Source organism: Aedes albopictus, chromosome 2 (assembly GCF_035046485.1).
Source record: "Aedes albopictus strain Foshan chromosome 2, AalbF5, whole genome shotgun sequence".
NCBI lineage: Eukaryota > Metazoa > Arthropoda > Insecta > Diptera > Culicidae > Aedes > Aedes albopictus.
The window spans coordinates 468,013,847-468,031,625 of NC_085137.1; the positions used below are offsets into that span (position 1 = coordinate 468,013,847).

The 17,779-nt window shown below is 38.2% G+C and overlaps 1 protein-coding gene and 1 non-coding gene across 3 annotated transcripts in view; both read left to right on the forward strand.

Moving 5' to 3' along the window:
* Window positions 1-17,779, forward strand: part of LOC109418038 (uncharacterized) — a 462,219-nt gene that overhangs the window by 359,340 nt on the left and 85,100 nt on the right. The gene's annotated exons all lie outside the window — the stretch shown is intronic.
* Window positions 133-16,578, forward strand: LOC109418117 (leucine-rich alpha-2-glycoprotein). The gene is made up of 3 exons (XM_019692308.3): window positions 133-271; window positions 8,864-13,756; window positions 13,825-16,578. The coding sequence occupies exons 2-3, from the start codon at window positions 13,740-13,742 to the stop codon at window positions 15,104-15,106; spliced, it is 1,299 nt and encodes a 432-aa protein (XP_019547853.2). The 5' UTR covers window positions 133-271; window positions 8,864-13,739; the 3' UTR covers window positions 15,107-16,578.

Sequence of the window (17,779 nt, forward strand, 5' to 3'; positions counted from 1 at the left end):
GTTCGTCAACCCGATGGCAGTGTCACTACCGTAGTCGACGCAAGTGTCGCCGATGGTGCAGCATCAGATCCGGAAAGTGGTGGGAGGCCAGATGTGCCTCCACGGAGGAAAAATCGAACCAATGGGGCTACGACGACGACGACGGCTACGACAACGGTGACATCATCGGCATCGGTCCCAGATGGTGCGAGTGATGATGGTGGGAAACGACCAATTGCGGCGGTGGACGCCGGGAACTGCTTCGAGCTGCAAGTCGTATCCGCCTATGTTGGTGAGTTATGGGGTCCTTATGTAATTTGGCTTTATGGTGTTGTTTTTATTATCGGTCGTTTTACTGTTTACTGCAATAACTGAATGGTTTTACATTATATTTCGTTTATATCACAAAGCAAGCATTATTCAATTCTGTCAACGAAAGACATTTTTGTATGTGAGTACACATTTTTTTTTCTAAGACCTATACTTTGAACCTTTCTACGAAATTTCCCTGTTCAATCAAGTAGGTTGAAATCCCTTATTTTGAAAAAAAAAAATGCCTTATTTTAAATTTTAGATAATGATTCTTTTAGATATACATCAATCATATCAAAAGTCTGTATCTCAAGGCTAGGGACTACCGAAAGAGCTCAATGCAGTGACTCTTCATCTAATTTACACGGCGGGTCACCTCATTCGAGTTGACATTTTCAACATGATATACAAGTCCTGATGCGTTGCATGTTAAAATCCTACCGAATATTCTTGTATAACTTTGGAGCATTTCCAGCTCATCGCACGAATCGCATAGACGCGACCTTTTTCAATTCAATTGAAATTTTGGTCATGTATTTATTAGAAGCTCTGAAAATGTATTTCATGTTATTTGTTTTGCCATATTCTTCACCTAACTTTTGGAAAGGGCGTATGAAAAATACCCAATCTTCTTCTTCAAAAAATTATACCTCGAAAACGGTTTGTTGGATTAAAATGATGCCTTCGAAGATGATTGAAGGACCTTTCGATGAAAAAATACACTGAGAGTAATCTTCGAATGAGTGTAATCAGTTTCGTACCTTTTAATTCCGCCCTATGTTGCTTATCCTTTGACAGATATGCGTATTTCTTCCTCAGTGTGAGTTATCCAGTGAGCATGTGAGTAGAAAGTGAGTAGAAGATGAATTTTTGAGTCAGAAGTGAGTTGAGATTGAAAATAAAATGAGTGGAGTGAGATGCATGGTGAGATGAGAGTAACTAAAAATGCAAGTCGTAAGTGAGATGAGACCATGTGAGGATAAAATTAAGCAGAAGATAAACCTTTGATGAGTAAATACAAGTTGATGTGAGTAGAAAGTGAGAAAAAGATGAACTTTTGATGAGTTGAAAGTATGTAAGGAGAAAGTACGCAGAAGATTAACTTCTTATGAGTCAGAAAGTAATATCACTGCCTGAGGTGGAAAGGAAAATAAGTAAAGAGTGCGATGAGAGTGAATAAAAAAGCAAGTCATAAGAGAGTTGAAACCATGTGAGCAGAAAGTGAGCAGGAAATGAACTTCTGATGAGTCAAAAGTTAGACTCACTGCCAATAAAAGTTCAGACCATGTAAGTAGAAAGTGAGCAGAAATATGAACTTCTGATGAGTCAAAAGTTAGACTCACTGCGTGAGTTTGAAAGGAAAATAAGTAAAGAGTGCGATGAGAGTTGAAAGCATGTGAAGAGAATGTAAGTAGAAGATGGACTGTAGATGAGTTAAAAGCATGTGAGTAGAAAGTGAGCAGAAGATGAACTTTTGATGAGTTGAAAGCATGTGAGTAGAAAGTGAGTAGAAGATGAATTTTTGAGTCAAAAGTTTGTCAGTGAGTTGAGATTGAAAATAAAATGAGTAAAGAGTGAGATGCATGATGAGATGAGAGTGAATAAAAATTCAAGTCGTATGTGAGATGAGACCATGTGAGTATAAAATTAAGCAGAAGATGAACCTTTGATGAGTAAATACAAGTTGATGTGAGTAGAAACTGAGAAAAAGATGTACTTTTGATGAGTTAAAAGCGTGTGAGGAGATAGTAAGCAAAAGATGAACTTCTGATGAGTCAAAAGTTAGACTCACTACCTGAGAGTGAAAGGAAAATAAGTAAAGAGTGCGATGAGAGTGAATAAAAAAGCAAGTCATAAGTGAGTTGAGACCATGTGAGCAGAAAGTGAGCAGAAAATGAATCATTGATGAGTCTATACAAGTTTAGATCATGTAAGTAGAAAGTGAACAGAAGGTGAACCTTTAATGAGTAAAAAATTAGTAAGAGAGATGAGAATAATTAAAAAATACAAGTCTCAAGTGAGTCGAGATCAAGTGAGTAAGGCAGAGAGTTGAATCTAGAAATGAAATGAGTAAAGAGTGAGAAGGGAGTAAATAAAAGAGCAAGTCATAAGTGAGGTGAGACCATGTGAGTAGAAAGTGAGCAAAAGATGAACTATTGATGAGTCAAAAGTAAGGCAGTGAGCTGAAATCGATAGGAAAAAGAGTGAAGAATGGGATGAGAGTAAATAAAAAAGCAAGTCATTAAAAAGAGTTGAGATCATGTGAGTAGAAAGTGAGTAGAAGGTGACCCTTTGATGAGCCAAAAAAGCCGAAAGCGAGTTGAAAATATGTTTGGAGTCAGAATGAACAGATAGCGAGTGGAGAATTATTCTAAAACGAATCTTTAATTAGTAGAAAATTACATAAGTATCAATTAAGTGTGCATCATCCACATTGAGACGGTTGTGAGATGGGCAATGTGAGTTGAAACTGAATCGAAGCGAATCCAGAAAACGTTAAGTATGAGTCGAGAATGAATCAAAAATGACGTGAGTTAAAAGTGAATCAAAGATGAGTTAATAAAGCCTAGGAGTAAATCAAAAGTAAGTGGAGTGAGAGTTGAAAATGCTTCGGAGTGAAAATGAGTAGCGAGAATTGATAATAAGTCAGAAGGCCAGCTCCGGAGGCACGTTATCTTCCATTTGGGACATTTGTCGACCGTGTGAGTCGAGAGCGACTTCGAAGTGAATCGCGAATAAGACAAATTAGGCTAACAATGTGTTGCCTAATTTTTTCGAAATTGGGTTTAGAGCGAGAATCACTGAGACTAAACCGAGAGCAAACCAGGCAACCAATTCGAGGGCTCACTCACGATCAACTCACTCTCAGCTCATTCTCATTTAGAACTCTCTCTCTCGGTTTATTTTTGATCCAATCTAAGATTTTATTCCCACTCATATCGTTTTTTAACTCTCGACTTCTCCTCGAGAGGGATTCAGATTGAGGTAGACGTATGAGTGGATAGCGAATAGATGTCAAATTTAAAATAAGTCAACATGTATTCGAAGTGATGCAAAAATGAGCTCAGAATTAACAGAAATTTAATACGAAAATGAGCAACTATCAAAGTAAGAGTAAAATGAGCCATAACATATTAAGGGTGATTTAAAAGATAGTTAGGGGTGAGCTAAAAGTGGATTTAATGTGAGAATCAGAAGAGAGTGAGTTGAGACACAATCAAGAGGGAATTCCGAATTAGTACGGAGTGAATTAAGAGTGAGTCGATAGTTAAGTAGGCAATCAAAAAAGATTGATCATCAATTCATGAATTAAATTAGAAGTAAGTAGTGAGTGAGTTTCAAAATCAGTTTAAAGTGAGAATGAGCACAGTGTGAGTTGAAAGTGCATCGAGAGGGAATCCTTGATTTGGTTGATAGTGAAGCAGACGAACGTGATTTGAGGAGAGTGGGTTAAAAAGCCTATCTTAGATGAGTCACAACTCGTTGAAGGTGAATCACAAGCTCATCTTAAGTGAGCAAAGAGTGAGAATGAATAGAGAGTGAGTTGAAGCTACATAGCGAATAAATTCAAAATTAGTTGAAAATGTCTTCAGGAAGAATCGACAGTGACCTGAAAGTGAGATGTATTGAAAATGATTCATAAAACAAAATAAGAGAAAAGGAAAACTAAGTCAACAGTGAGTTGAAATGAGAAGAGATTGAGCTGAAGGTGAGTCAAAATTTAGTTGAAAACGATTCGAGTTTAATCGAATTTGAGTTGATCGTGATGTGAATTGCAAGCGATTCGTGGATGAGTAAAACAAAGCAAGAGAGAACAACAGTGAGCTGAAAACAATTTTATAGTGAGCGTGGGTTGACAATGTTTTGAGTTTGAGACAAAAGTGAGCTAAGAGTGAGCCGTCCGTGGGAAAATCAGTTGAAAAAAAGCCTAGTATAAATGAAAAGAGAGTATTTTTTCAGTAAAAAATGAGTTAAAAGTAAATCAAAGGTGAGTTAATAACTATGTAGTCGATTGACTGTAGCTAAAAGTGAGTTGAAAGCGAGAATTTTGACACTGAATCAAAATCGAATTTAGAAGAAGTTGCGAACAAATCTGAGAGGGAATCAAATTAATGAGTTAAAAGTGAATCTTAGATTGAATCGAAAGTAAACCATGTGTGAGTTTAAAAATGAGTTTAGAGTGAGAATGAGCTGAGAGTGTGTTGAGATACGATCGTGAGTGAGCCCTCTATTTGGATGATGATAGTGAAGTAGACGGTGCGAGTTGAGAGTGAGTTGAAAGTCGATCTCAGATGAGTCAGAACAAGTTAACAGTAAAATCAAACTTATTCAGGAGTGAGTGCAGAGTCAGATTGAGAAGACAGTGAGCTGAAGGTACATTGAGGGTGAATCCAAAATTAACTGAAAACGAGTTGAGGCGAATCGAAATTGAGTTGATATTGATGTGAATTGAAGGCGATTCATAGACGAGTCAAAACAAGTCATGAGAGAACAACAGTGAGTTGATAATAAGTTTAGAGTGAGAATGGTTTGGCAATGTTTTGAGATTGAGACAAAAGTGAGCTGAGAGTAAGCCGTCCGAGGAAGAATCAATCTACGGAGAATGAATTGAAAAAGAGCCAAGGGTAAATGAAAAGGTCGTTCAGTAAATTAAAAGTGATTTGATAGTGTAGTCGATTGTTGTTGAAAATGAGAAAGACGACACTGAATCAAAAGAGAATTTAGATGAAGTTGAGAATAAATCTGAGAGGAAATCAAATAAAGGAGTTGAAAGTGAATCTTTGATTCAATCAAAAGTAAACTGAGGGTTAATTTTGAAATGAGTTTAGTGTGAGAATGAGCTGAGAGTGGGTTGAGATTCGATCGAGAGTGAGCCTTCGGTTTGGATGATAGTGAAGTAGACCATGCGAGTTTAGAGTGAGTCAGATGAGTCAGAAAAAGTTAAAAATAAGTAGTACAGAGTCAGAATGAAAGGAGAATGAGCTGAAAGTGAGGGTGAATCCAAAATTAGTTGGAAACGAGTTGAGGTTAAACGTCAATTGAAAACGATTCATAGATGAGTCAAAACAAGTCAAAAGAGAACAACAGTGAGTTGGAAACAAGGTTAGAGTGAGAATGGGTTGATAACGTTTTGAGATTGGGACAAAAGTGAGTAAGGAGTGAGCCATCCGCGGAAGAATATAGTATCCATGGAGAATGAATTGACAGGGAGCCAAGGATAAATGGAAAGGGAGTTCAGTAAAAAATGAGACGAGAGTAAATCAAAAGTAAGCTGATACCATGTTTAGAGTGAGAATAGGCTGAGAGTGAGTTGAGATTCGATCGAGAGTGAGTCATCGAACTGGTTGAAAGTAAACATACGAGTTGAGAGTAAGTTGAAAGCCAATCTTAGATGGGTCAAGTTTTCAGAATTTAGAATAGTGCAGAATGAGAACAGAGATTCAGGAGTGAGGATAACTGACACTGAGGAAGATTACAAGTGGTAGTCGAAATACGCGTATCTGTCAAAGGATAAGCAACATAGGGCGGAATTAAAGGGTACGAAACTGATTACACTCATTCGAAGAGGGTATTCTGCTTAGAGGGTTCGAAAAGTCGGTACAAGATTGAGAGTAATGTTCATCGCGGATCTATATTAGATATGATATAATTTTAATTTTTCAGAAAATTTGCCCATCGGTTTTTTTTATTATTTTTCTGTAGGAAGCTCACTTGCAGCCTCTTAATTTGATAAGTAGCCTAGGATGGTCAAAAACTTCTAACTATTTTTTCTCGATCTTTTATTTTTCTTTCATTTTCAAAGCATGCAAAAGCAATCAATTTTCGATTTTTTATATCAAAAATAGGTTCTACGTACAGGATCTAATAAAAAAACGCTAATTTTCTTCCTACATCTAATCAAACTTAATTTACAAAGAATAAAAAAAAATAATAAAATTAAGAATAATGTATGCGACCTTGTGAAATAGTATTCGAGATTTTTGTCAACTGTTTTACAGCTTTCAGCCAGCATTTACACAACTCTTATTTATTTTATTTTTTTTTTTATTAATAAATTTGCTAAACAAGCATGGTTCAAGGTAGGAAAAATACTTGCACAGTTTTTCCATTGGAACTTGTACGTAAAAATATTGTTATAAAAGATCCCAAAAGTTGTTACCTTTTTTGTAAGGTGTTTGAAATTATTTGACATGTAACATAGATCCGCAACGGATATTATTTTCAGTGTATTTTTTTTCTAAAAGTTCTTCAAATATCCTCAAATATCTCCGAAGACATCATTTTAGTCCAACAAACCATTTTCGAGTCATATTTTTTTGAAAAATATCATTAGGTATTTTGATACGCCCTTTTCAAATGCTAGGTGAAGAATATTGAAATACAAATAACATGAAGAACATTTACAGTTAGAAGCTCATCCATGAGCAAAATTGAATCATTTGAATTGAAAAATGTCGCGTCTATGCAATTCGTTCATTGGCTCAAATGAAGATCCCGAGTAGAAGAAAAATTCAAATCAATATCATCATTAGATATTACTCAGTGAAGTACTCAAGATCATAATTAGCTATTGGTTTGTTTGACATAAGAGATAAAAGATCAAAAATAAGATCAAAAATTAGTAAGGGGAAGAACATAATAATATCTCATTTGGATATTATAAGATCAAACTAATATCTGGGCAGATCTGGGCTGTAGAACGTCAAATGACATCAAAATTTGATCGTTTTGAGATATGATTATGATATTCGCGTCTACCCGGGATTACATTATTTTTACAAACATCGGATCGCTTTGCGGTCTTTGACAAAGTTTTTCAAGGCATCTTAGATTATGCTTCCCAGTTCGCGACCAGTTCAGTATCAACTATATTGGTAAAGCTCAGTGCTTCCTGATCAAGGGATCCAAAGTCAGGCTTATTTCCTAAGAGCTCAAAGTGTTACTAAAATGTGATAGAATATCTCGCCAATTGTCGAACACTTTGTACTGGAATTTTCGTTTTCATTTGTTTTTCCGTGCATTATTCCACGGTAGTAGAAAAATATCCAGTGATCGTATATTTCTGACGCTTCCTATTGAATTTGAGTTTACTTAAATTTCACTTTCTAAGAGAAATTGAAGCATTTGTATCGGATGGCGGCAACCCAAATAATGAACGCATACTTAAGTTAGCTCATCCTAATGTAGAACGATTTTTAAGTTTCATGAGAGTTTGAAAATGGTTTCGAAGGGGTCAAAAGAACTTCCAAGGGGGTTTCAGGTATGTTTCAGAGGCGTATGAAGGATTTTCTGGGAATTGCAGAAAGGTTTCGAAGTCATTGCCGTTGAATTGAGGGAACGCCACTGAAATCCCGTGGAACGCTTCTGCAACCCCCTGAGACCCCTACAGCATGCCTGAAATACCCCTCTCTCTCTCTTCTTGGCGTAACGTCCTCATTGGGACAAAGCCTGCTTCTCAGCTTAGTGTTCTATGAGCACTTCCACAGTTATTAACTGAGAGCTTCCTCTGCCAATGACCATTTTGCATGCGTATATCGTGTGGCAGGCACGAAGATACTCTATGCCCAAGGAAGTCAAGGAAATTTCCTTTACGAAAAGATCCTGGACCGACCGGGAATCGAACCCGTCACCCTCAGCATGGTCATGCTGAATACCCGTGCGTTTACCGCCTCGGCTATATGGGCCCTATTGAAATACCCCTGCAGCCCCTTAAAAATCACTGAAATCCCATGAAACGCCCCTGAAACTCCTTTAAAGTCCTTGGAATACCTCTGGAACTACCGGGTGTACTTTCGATACCCCCTGAAACAGCCTTTAATCTCCTTAAAAGCAGCTGAAATCTCCCTGAACGCTCCTGAAACAGCTTTAAAAATCCTGCAATGTCTCTGCAGCCCCCTGAAGAACACACTAAAGCCCCTAGACTAGAACATTCCTGAAATCTCTGGAATCCCCTGGAACTCCCCTGAAACGTATGTTAAACCCCAGGAACGCCTTTGGCACTACCGGGTACACTCTCGAAACCATCTGGAACAGCCTTAAATCTCCTGAAACGCGGCTGAAATCTTCTGGAACGCCCCTGAAACCCCTCGCAACACCCATGAAACCCCTGATACGCCACTGAAATCCCCTGGAACGCCCCTGCAACCTACTAGAACGCCCTTGAAACCCCTGTAACAACCCTGAAGTCCCTGGAAAGCCGCTGAAATCCCCTGGAATGCTCCTGAAATCCCTTGAAAACCCCTTGAACGCCTCTGAAACTCTCTGAAATGACCTGAAATACACCTGATACCCCTTTAAAACGAACGCCTCAGAAGTTCCTGAAACACCGCTGAAATTCGCTTAATAAAGGAGTTTAAGCGGATTTCAGCGCCTGGAATGCCCTTGACACCCTGAAACACGCTGAAATACCCTTGAAACTCCTTGGAACGATCCAGAACCCTCATGGAACGCCCTTGAAGTTTTCTCAAATGCCTCTGCAGTTCTTGGAACGCCTCTGGAACCCCTTGATAACCCCCCCCCGCACTCTGTCTAGTCAAGTTGTTCTAAAACTTTATTTTTATTTTCTTTTCAGGTATGTATCGATGTTCCGCCAAGCACTGTGGTAATAATGGACAACCAGGTATTCCATCATATCTTCTCAAACCCCAAACTCCAAGTGTTTTTGATCTCTCAACCTCTCTACGAAAACATATGTGAAATTCTGAAATTTATTTATTATTTATTCAAAATTTCAATAAAGGACTAAAAGCCAGACTTTCTAAGGGTTAAAGTACACAGGGTCAAATATTTGACAAGGAAAGAACTCAAGAAACAACATCAGTTTGGCACTAATGAAAATTCGATCGAGTCAAACAAGATGTTTCCTTTTGGACAAATATTTGACCCAGTGTACTAACAGATTAAGTGTGAATGATTAATGTAGAATTTTCAACTAATTTTGATAGCAACTATTTCGGTACTTTAATACTGTACGAATAGATAGAACCAGTTTATATAATTGAGTGGAACTTAAATTATGCGATTTATTTAATGAGAGTGTGGATGCAGGAGTCCACGAAGAAATTATTTAAGGAGTGTATCGGAAATTAATTGTAAATATTCACAGCAGCCTTAAACTATTTTTTTTTTTTGAGATACTATGTAAAGCTTTAAAAAATGGCAGTTCTGATTTTCTAAAAATAATTATTAAACTTGGACTTTTATCTCAAAGATTACAAATTTGTTTTTAAAATTTTTGACACCTCCTAAAAGTTTGAAATTGCGAAAACTGTGGGAAAATATTCATTTTTTTCTTATTTTTGCGCAAATATATTCTTTTCCAGAATGCTTATGGTAGAGTAAGGTGGGGCAAAAGTTCGACCCTAGTTGAAAATTCATTTTTTTTTCCAAGGAAGCTAAGTAGACACAAATAAATGAATACCGTGTAGTGATTCTACCATCCATGAGCTAAAATTTTGCTGAACAAACTTACGCCAAATGTATTTTCAATTTTGAGTTACAACACTTTTTGTATGTGTGTGTCTAATTCGAACTCTTGCCCCACCACTGGGGCAAAAGTTCGAATCTAGTGTTTATGGTATTTCGCTAACCGTAGCACACTATTTCGATACTTTGGTAATTGGAATACCTAAAACCAATTAATATTCGATGTTGAAACTGGAATACACTTTAAAGTTCGATCTGGATTTTACCCAAATCAGGGTTAAATTTACTTCACCAAAAATTAGTAGTTTTCCGCCAAATTCAAATAAAACAACATTTTTTTTCGACTTTCATCGAATTTTCTCACTGATTCCATCATTTTTAGAGATAATATGTACATTTTGCAGAATTTCTTGGTTTTACCTAAAGTTGCCACATGACTCGAATCCTTGCCCCACAATTCGAACTTTTGCCCCACAATGTATAAAATATGATTTCCAAATCTTTTTTGCAAAAAGTTATTCATGCTAAAGCATCTTCAAAATATACCTAGTTATACGCCTCAAAATAAAATATCGAATTCGATTTCATTACAATTCCATTACATGCGTTGGAAGGACCATCGGATATTACAATTTTTTGATCAAAAACCAACATTTTGTCATAACTTTTCGAAATATTGATCAATTTTCATAATTTTTGGAGTGAAAGACTCTTTTTCAAAAAGGCTTCGAACAACCTTGACACCCGAAAGATGTAATTTGAATTAGGCTCAAAAACTTCAAAAGAAACTCTTGCCCCACTCGAACTTTTGCCCCACTTTACTCTATAGGAAAATATTTCATTTTAAGGGAAATTCCCGCATTTCAGCGCAATTCTTAAAAATGAAAGAAAAGTTTATTTTTTGAGAGACTCTTTTTTATTCGTTTTTAAAGAACGATTACGTAAATAAAATATACATAAAGTTAAAAATTAGCATTTTTTCAATTGGGTATGTATTTAAATTTATTGAAGAAGTTGTTTTACCAGAGAACGGGATGTTATAACCTCTTAAGATATTTAAAACAGAGCGTCAAAGTTCGAGCAAAATGTAGGTGTTTTTTTGGGATAGACCATTTTCTAAACCTTGGGAGTTTGAAGAATTAGCATTAAGTTAAAATTCACAAACACAAAAAAAAATCTAAACCTTGGGGGATTATCTGTCATACTTAATACTTTCCAGACTTTTCCCCGTACATTTTTTTCACTACAAATTATTGAAACGTTGAAAAAAAATAGCATTTGTACAGATTGTGTTTTGTTGTTGTTTTGTGTGGTGTTCTCATCCCACCATATTTTCAATAATACTAAACATTTTCTAAATTTCTTCAGGCTGCTCTAAGCTTAACTATATTGTGAAGATTTGATAGAAACCCGGAATAAAAAGATCAACCTTGCTTCAAGATATAGTATTTTGTTCATTTACAGTAAATTTCCAATACACTCCTTAAAGGATCTCCGAAGGAAGTCTGGAAGAAATCTCTTGAACAATTCCTGGAGGAAATCTATATATATAATATATCTATATATATAAAAATGAGTTTGAATTATCTTTGAGGCAACAAAACTCATGAACGGGTGAACCGATCAACATCACTCTTGCACGGTTTGATTCGTATTTATGTTGGCTGTGTTTATATGTAGAAAAAGTTACGAAAATTGACTAGAAAAGTAAGAAATTTTACAAAATGCTGATTTTTCATGACCTGGGTAGAAAATCAACATGATCGAAATGAAACCAATCTAGAGTGCCATGCTTCAATAACCTTAACAATTGTCAAACCACCACAAGATTGGCAAGACGAAGTTTGCCGGGTCAGCTAGTTATATATAAATGAGTTTGAAATTCCTTTGAGGCAACAAAAGTCAGAATGAGTCTTGCACGGTTAGATTTGTATTCATGGTGGCTGTGTTTATATGTAAAAAAAGTTACGAAAATTAATTTAAAAAGTAAGAAAATTGGTGAAACACTGATTTTTCATGACTTGGGAAGAAAATCAACACGATCGAATTAAAACCAATCTAGAGTGCGGTGATGTTATGAGCTCAACAGTTGTCAAACCACCACAGCTTGGCAATACAACGTTTGCCGGACCTGCTAATACTGAATAAATTTCTGGGGGAATACCTGAAACAATTTTTTGAAAGAATCTGCAGTTGCTTTTCTGAAAATTTCTGGAGAAATTCCAGGAAGAATCACTGAGGAAATACCTCGAGAATTTCTTGGAGAAATTCCTGAAGGAAACTCTTGAGAAGTTCCTGGACGAACCCCAGAAGCAATCCTGAATTTGTCATTGGAAAAAATCCTAGAGGAATCCCTGAAGGTATTTCTGAAGGAATCTATTAATGAATTCCTGAAAGAATACTTAGAGGAATTTCCAAGGAAATTTCTTAAGAACATCCTGGAGATATTCCTAGAAGATTTTTTTTGACGAAATCTCTAAAATTCCTGACGGAATCTCTAGAAGAATTGCTGACGGAATCCCTGAATGAAATCCTGTTTGAATCTGCGGAAGAGCTTCCCTGGAGAAATTTCCGAAGAAATCCTTGAAGAATTTCTTGAAACAATACCTGCAGAGATTACCTAAAAGAAAAATTAAAGAACAGCTTCCAAAAAAAAATTTCAAAATAATTTATTATGGAATTTTGAAGGAATTTTTGATGAAATCCCTGAAGGAATTCCTAAAAGATTCCCTGGAGAAATTTGAAATATAAAATAGTGGAGAAATTCAGTAGGCATTCGTAAAGGAATCCCTTAAGCAACTCCTAAAGGAATTCAAGGAGGAAGTCGTGAAGGAATCTCTGTAGGAATTTATGGAAGGATCCCTGAAGGAATCTCTGGACGAATTCCTGAAGAAAACTCGGTAGAATTTCCTGAGGGGATTCCCGCAGGAATCTTTGGTGAAATTCTTGAAGAAATCCTTAGAACATTTCTGAAAGATTCTTTGAAAAATCCCTGAAAGAATTCCTGGAGGAATTCCCAAGCAATTCCCCCTTGAATGCATTGCTGAAGCAATCTCTGGAAGATTTTCTAAAACAATGTCTGTAGGAGTCGTGAAGGAATACCTGAAGGAATTTCTGACTTTATCTCTGCAGTAATCCCTTGTGAAATTCCTGAAGGGATCTCTGGAAACTACTAAAGGAATCTTTTGGAGAACTCCTGAAAAAATCATCGTGATTTTTTTTTTAATGTTGCTGAAGGTATTCCTGAAGAAAGCATTGAAATAAGTACAATTGGAATCCTTAGAGGATATCTGAAAGATACCCGTGGAGGTTTTTCTGGAACAATCATAGAGGAATTCCTAGAAATATTTGCCATTTTTGGAAAAGCTTCCCAGGAGAAAATCTTGAAGAAGCCCTAATAGAATCTCTCGAACCTTTTTGAACTGGACTTCTTTATTTGACGAATTTTGACAAAACCACTTTCATAACATCCTCAAGAAACTACTGAACGAAGCTTTCCACAGACGTACACCTTTGAGATTTAAGCTTTTTTTTTGACAGAATTAGTTCCTAACTGTCCAAAATTTAGGCTAGCGAGCCTCTAGAGTCTAGACTCTAGAGGTTGCCTTCTGAAGGCAAAGAATTACAATATATCCAGCCAGTCAGCACGTAATGATGTTAAACGGTTTTAAAACGGTTCTTGAAGCCTCCCTAAAACTGGTTGGACTTCGAAAAGTTGCAATGTTTGGCATCTTTAAATACGTTATTCATGGAGCTTTAAAATCAACACGATACGCAATCATACTTTCTAGTTACGCCGACATCCCGCAATAACCCTGCAAACCTAAAGTTTTACTGAAGACCTATGTGAAATGAATCATATTGTATGTATTACATTGTATAAGGCCACAGAGGTCTTCCTAAGCACTGTTTGCTGATTGCAGAGTTTCTTATCACTTTTTTTTTCATCAGCATTGAATCGCAGATCTTCAGTCATCTCGTTCAGTTGTTCCTTATCATCCTAGTTGCAAACAGTGATCAATATGAAGCTCTTCTGTTGGTAAGAGTTTCCTTCGGTTTCATTTTAATTCCTTGCCATTGAAACATCCCTTTGTGTTCTTTGTCCAGCTTCGTTTTGGCGTTGTCCTTCCAAACGTCGTTGGTCTTGGGATCAAGATGTCAAAAATTGGAATCCAAGAACTGCATAGTGTTAACGTTGGCCCCTCTGGATGGCCTTTCGGGCGAGATTTCATTACCGGATCTCAGTGGCAAAACTTCACTCCAAATCAAGGGTGGCAATCTGACGGCCTTCGGGGAGAAGCTGTCCAATCAGTTGGGGTCCGTCCAGAAGCTGCATCTGGGACCACTGGGGTTGAGGGAGATATTCTTGAAGGCCGATTTGCTGGAAGTGACCGCTGCCGACAATCAAATCCACGTGGTCAAATTTGGATCCTCGACAGGAAAGTACCTGCTGGAAAAATTGGATCTTCGAAGGAATCGGCTTAAGCATCTGGCCGGATTTGAAGTGCTGACGGATTTGATCGAACTGCAGCTGGAAGATAACCAACTGGAAACCATCGATTTTGGCGTCTTTGAACGGATGAAAAGTTTGACGAAGCTGAATCTTGGCCGCAACCATATTACCAAACTAGAGGCGATAAGGGCGATCAACTTGCCAAATCTTGAGTATCTCTCGTTCGCTGGCAATAGGCTCGCCAAGTTCAACGTCAGCATGTGGAAGTTCGACTCGCTGACCACATGGGACGTCAGCTCCAATGATTTGATTTACTTCGATGGCTTGGATGTTGGTCAACAGTTTCCGAGCTTGAGCACAGTCATGCTCTCGGGGAATGGATGGCATTGTAACTGGTTGAGCGATTCCTTGAAGATGCTTGGCGACAATTCCGTCAACGTTGGCGATAAAGACGAGCGCAATGATTGTGAGAAGTTAGAAGGCATCTGTTGTGATTCACTTGATATATTTGCCAACAGCGGTGACGACAAGGTGGCGGCTATTAAAAATGACCAAGAAGGGATGCGAGAAGAGTGGAGCACGAATTTGGAGAAAATCAAAATAAATCAGAACATAAAACTTCGTGAATTAAAAACACTCCTAGACGAACTACAAGAAAAATCAAGCATTTCTTTAACACCCAGCGAACCGTTCAACGCGGAGGAGTTCACCCAACTAACAGAACTAGCCAAGCAGCTAAAAGCTTCCATTCAAAATGAGCTGGACGCTTGCGAATCGCGAAGCACGTCAAACGAAAAAACTGTCAAAAGCCTAGAGTACACCATTTTGCAGCTGAGAAAATTGCTTCAACGGGAAGCGCAGAAAATTTCCAACTTGCAGGACCTTAAGAAAATTTCCAACTTGCAGGACCTTGAAAAAGCTTATCTTAGTGGGTAATCTCGTTTCCATTGAAGCTACTGCAGTTAAATCGTTGAAGAAATCGCTGATGCAATCTTCGGGGGATCCCTGAGCAATCCTTGGAGAAATTCCGATAGGAATTCCTGGATTACCTCCTAAGGGAATCCCTGGAGTAATCTCTGAAAAAAAAACTCTAAAAAATCTAATGAAACCCTGGAGAACTTCCTGTGGGAATCCATGCAGAAATTCCTGGTGGAATCCCTTCAGTACTTTCTGGAAGAATCCCTGCAATAAGGAATTCCTGAAGAAATACCTTAAGGAATCCCTGGGGAAATTTCTAGAGGAATTCATGCACCAATCCCAGGAGAAATTCCAGAACAAACCCCTGGAAGCATTTCTGGACGAATCTCCGGAAGGAGTTCTTAAGAAATCCCTGAATGAATCACTGAAAGAACTCTTGAAGAGATTCCTTGAAGATTTTTTGAAAGAACCTCTTGAGGAAGAAATTCATGAAATGATCTCTTGAGGCTTTTCTGAACGGATCCCTGGAAGAATTTCTGAAGGAGTCCCTTGAGGAATTTATTAATAAATCCCTGAAGGAATTTTCGAAGGAATCCCCGGAAATTTTTTTAAAGAAAACCCTAGAAGAATTCCTGAAATGAAACATGGATGATTTCATGAAGGAATCTCTGACGGAATTTTTGGAGGAATCCTAGCAGTAATCCACGAATCCTTGGAAGAATTCCTGAAGAAAATCCCGAAAAAAATATGAAGAAATCCCTTGACGAATTTCTGAAGGAGTCCTTGAGTAATTCCTTAATGAATCCTTGGTGGAATGCCTGAAGGAATCTTTGTATGAATTCCTGAAAGAAACGTTGGAAGAATTCTTGAAGGAATCCTTGGGAGAATTCCAGGAAGAATCCCTCGGAAATTCTTGAAGGAATCTCTGAAGAAATTTCGGAAGGTACCTCTGGAGCAAATCCTGAAGGAATATATGGAGGGGTTTCTACAGGAACCCCTGTTTAATGAATTCCTGGAGGAATTCCTGAAGGATTCCCTGGAGAAATTCATAAAGGAATCCCAGGAGGAATTCTTGAGGGAATCCCTGGAGCATTTCCTGAAGGAATCCCTGGAGAAACTCACGAAGCAATTCCTGGAGAATTTCCTGAAGGAATCCGTGGAGGAATTCCTGAAGGAATCTCTGGAGGAATTTCTGAAGGAATCTGGAGGAATTCCTGAAGGAATCTCTGGAGGAATTCCTGAAGGATTCTCTGGAGGAATTCCTGAAGGAATCTCTGGAGCAATTCCTGAAGGAATCTCTGGAGGAATTCCTGAAGGAATCTCTGGAGGAATTCCTGAAGGAATCTGGAGGAATTCCTGAAGGAATCTCTGGAGGAATTCCTGAAGGAATCTCTGGAGGAATTCCTGAAGGAATCTCTGGAGGAATTCCTGAAGGAATCTCTGGAGGAATTCCTGAAGGAATCTCTGGAGGAATTCCTGAAGGAATCTCTGGAGGAATTCCTGAAGGAAACTCTGGAGGAATTCCTGAAGGAATCTCTGGAGGAATTCCTGAAGGAATCTCTGGAGAAATTCCTGAAGGAATCTCTGGAGAAATTCCTGAAGGAATCTCTGGAGGAATTCCTGAAGGAATCTCTGGAGGAATTCCTGAAGGAATCTCTGGAGGAATTCCTGAAGGAATCTCTGGAGGAATTCCAGAAGGAATCTCTGGAGGAATTCCTGAAGGAATCTCTGGAGGAATTCCTGAAGGAATCTCTGGAGAAATTCCTGAAGGAATCTCTGGAGGAATTCCTGAAGGAATCTCTGGAGGAATTCCTGAAGAAATCCCTGGAGGAATTCCGGAATGAATTTCTGGAGGAATTCCTGAATGAATTTTTGGAGGAATTCCTGAATGAATTTCTGGAGTAATTCCTGAAGAAATCTCTGGAGGAATTCCTGAAGGAATCTGTGGAGGAGTTCCTGAAGGAATCTCTGGAGGAGTTCCTGAAGGAATCTCTGGAGGAGTTCCTGAAGGAATCTCTGGAGGAATTCCTGAATGAATCTCTGGAGGAATTCCTGAAGAAATCTCTGGAGGAATGCCTGAAGAAATATCTGGAGGAATTCCTGAAGGAATCTCTGGAGGAATTCCTGAAGGAATCTCTGGAAGAATTCCTCAAGGAATCCCTCGAGGAATTCCTCAAGGAATCTCTGGAGAAATTCCTCAAGAAATCTCTGGAGGAATTCCTCAAAGAATCTCTGGAGGAATTCCTCAAGGAATCTCTGGAGGAATTCCTCAAGGAATCTCTGGAGGAATTCCTTAGGGAATCTCTGGAGGCATTCCTGAAGGAATCTCTGGAGTAATTCCTGAAGTAATCTGTGGAGGAATTCCTGAAGGAATCTCTGGAGGAATTCCTGAAGGAATCTCTGGAGGAATTCCTGAAGGAATCTCTGGAGGAATTCCTGAAGGAATGTCTGGAGGAATTCCTGAAGGAATGTCTGGAGGAATTCCTGAAGGAATGTCTGGAGGAATTCCTGAAGGAATGTCTGGAGGAATTCCTGAAGGAATGTCTGGAGGAATTCCTGAAGGAATGTCTGGAGGAGTTCCTGAAGGAATGTCTGGAGGAATTCCTGAAGGAATCTCTGGAGGAATTCCTGAAGGAATGTCTGGAGGAATTCCTGAAGGAATCTCTGGAGGAATTCCTGAAGGAATCTCTG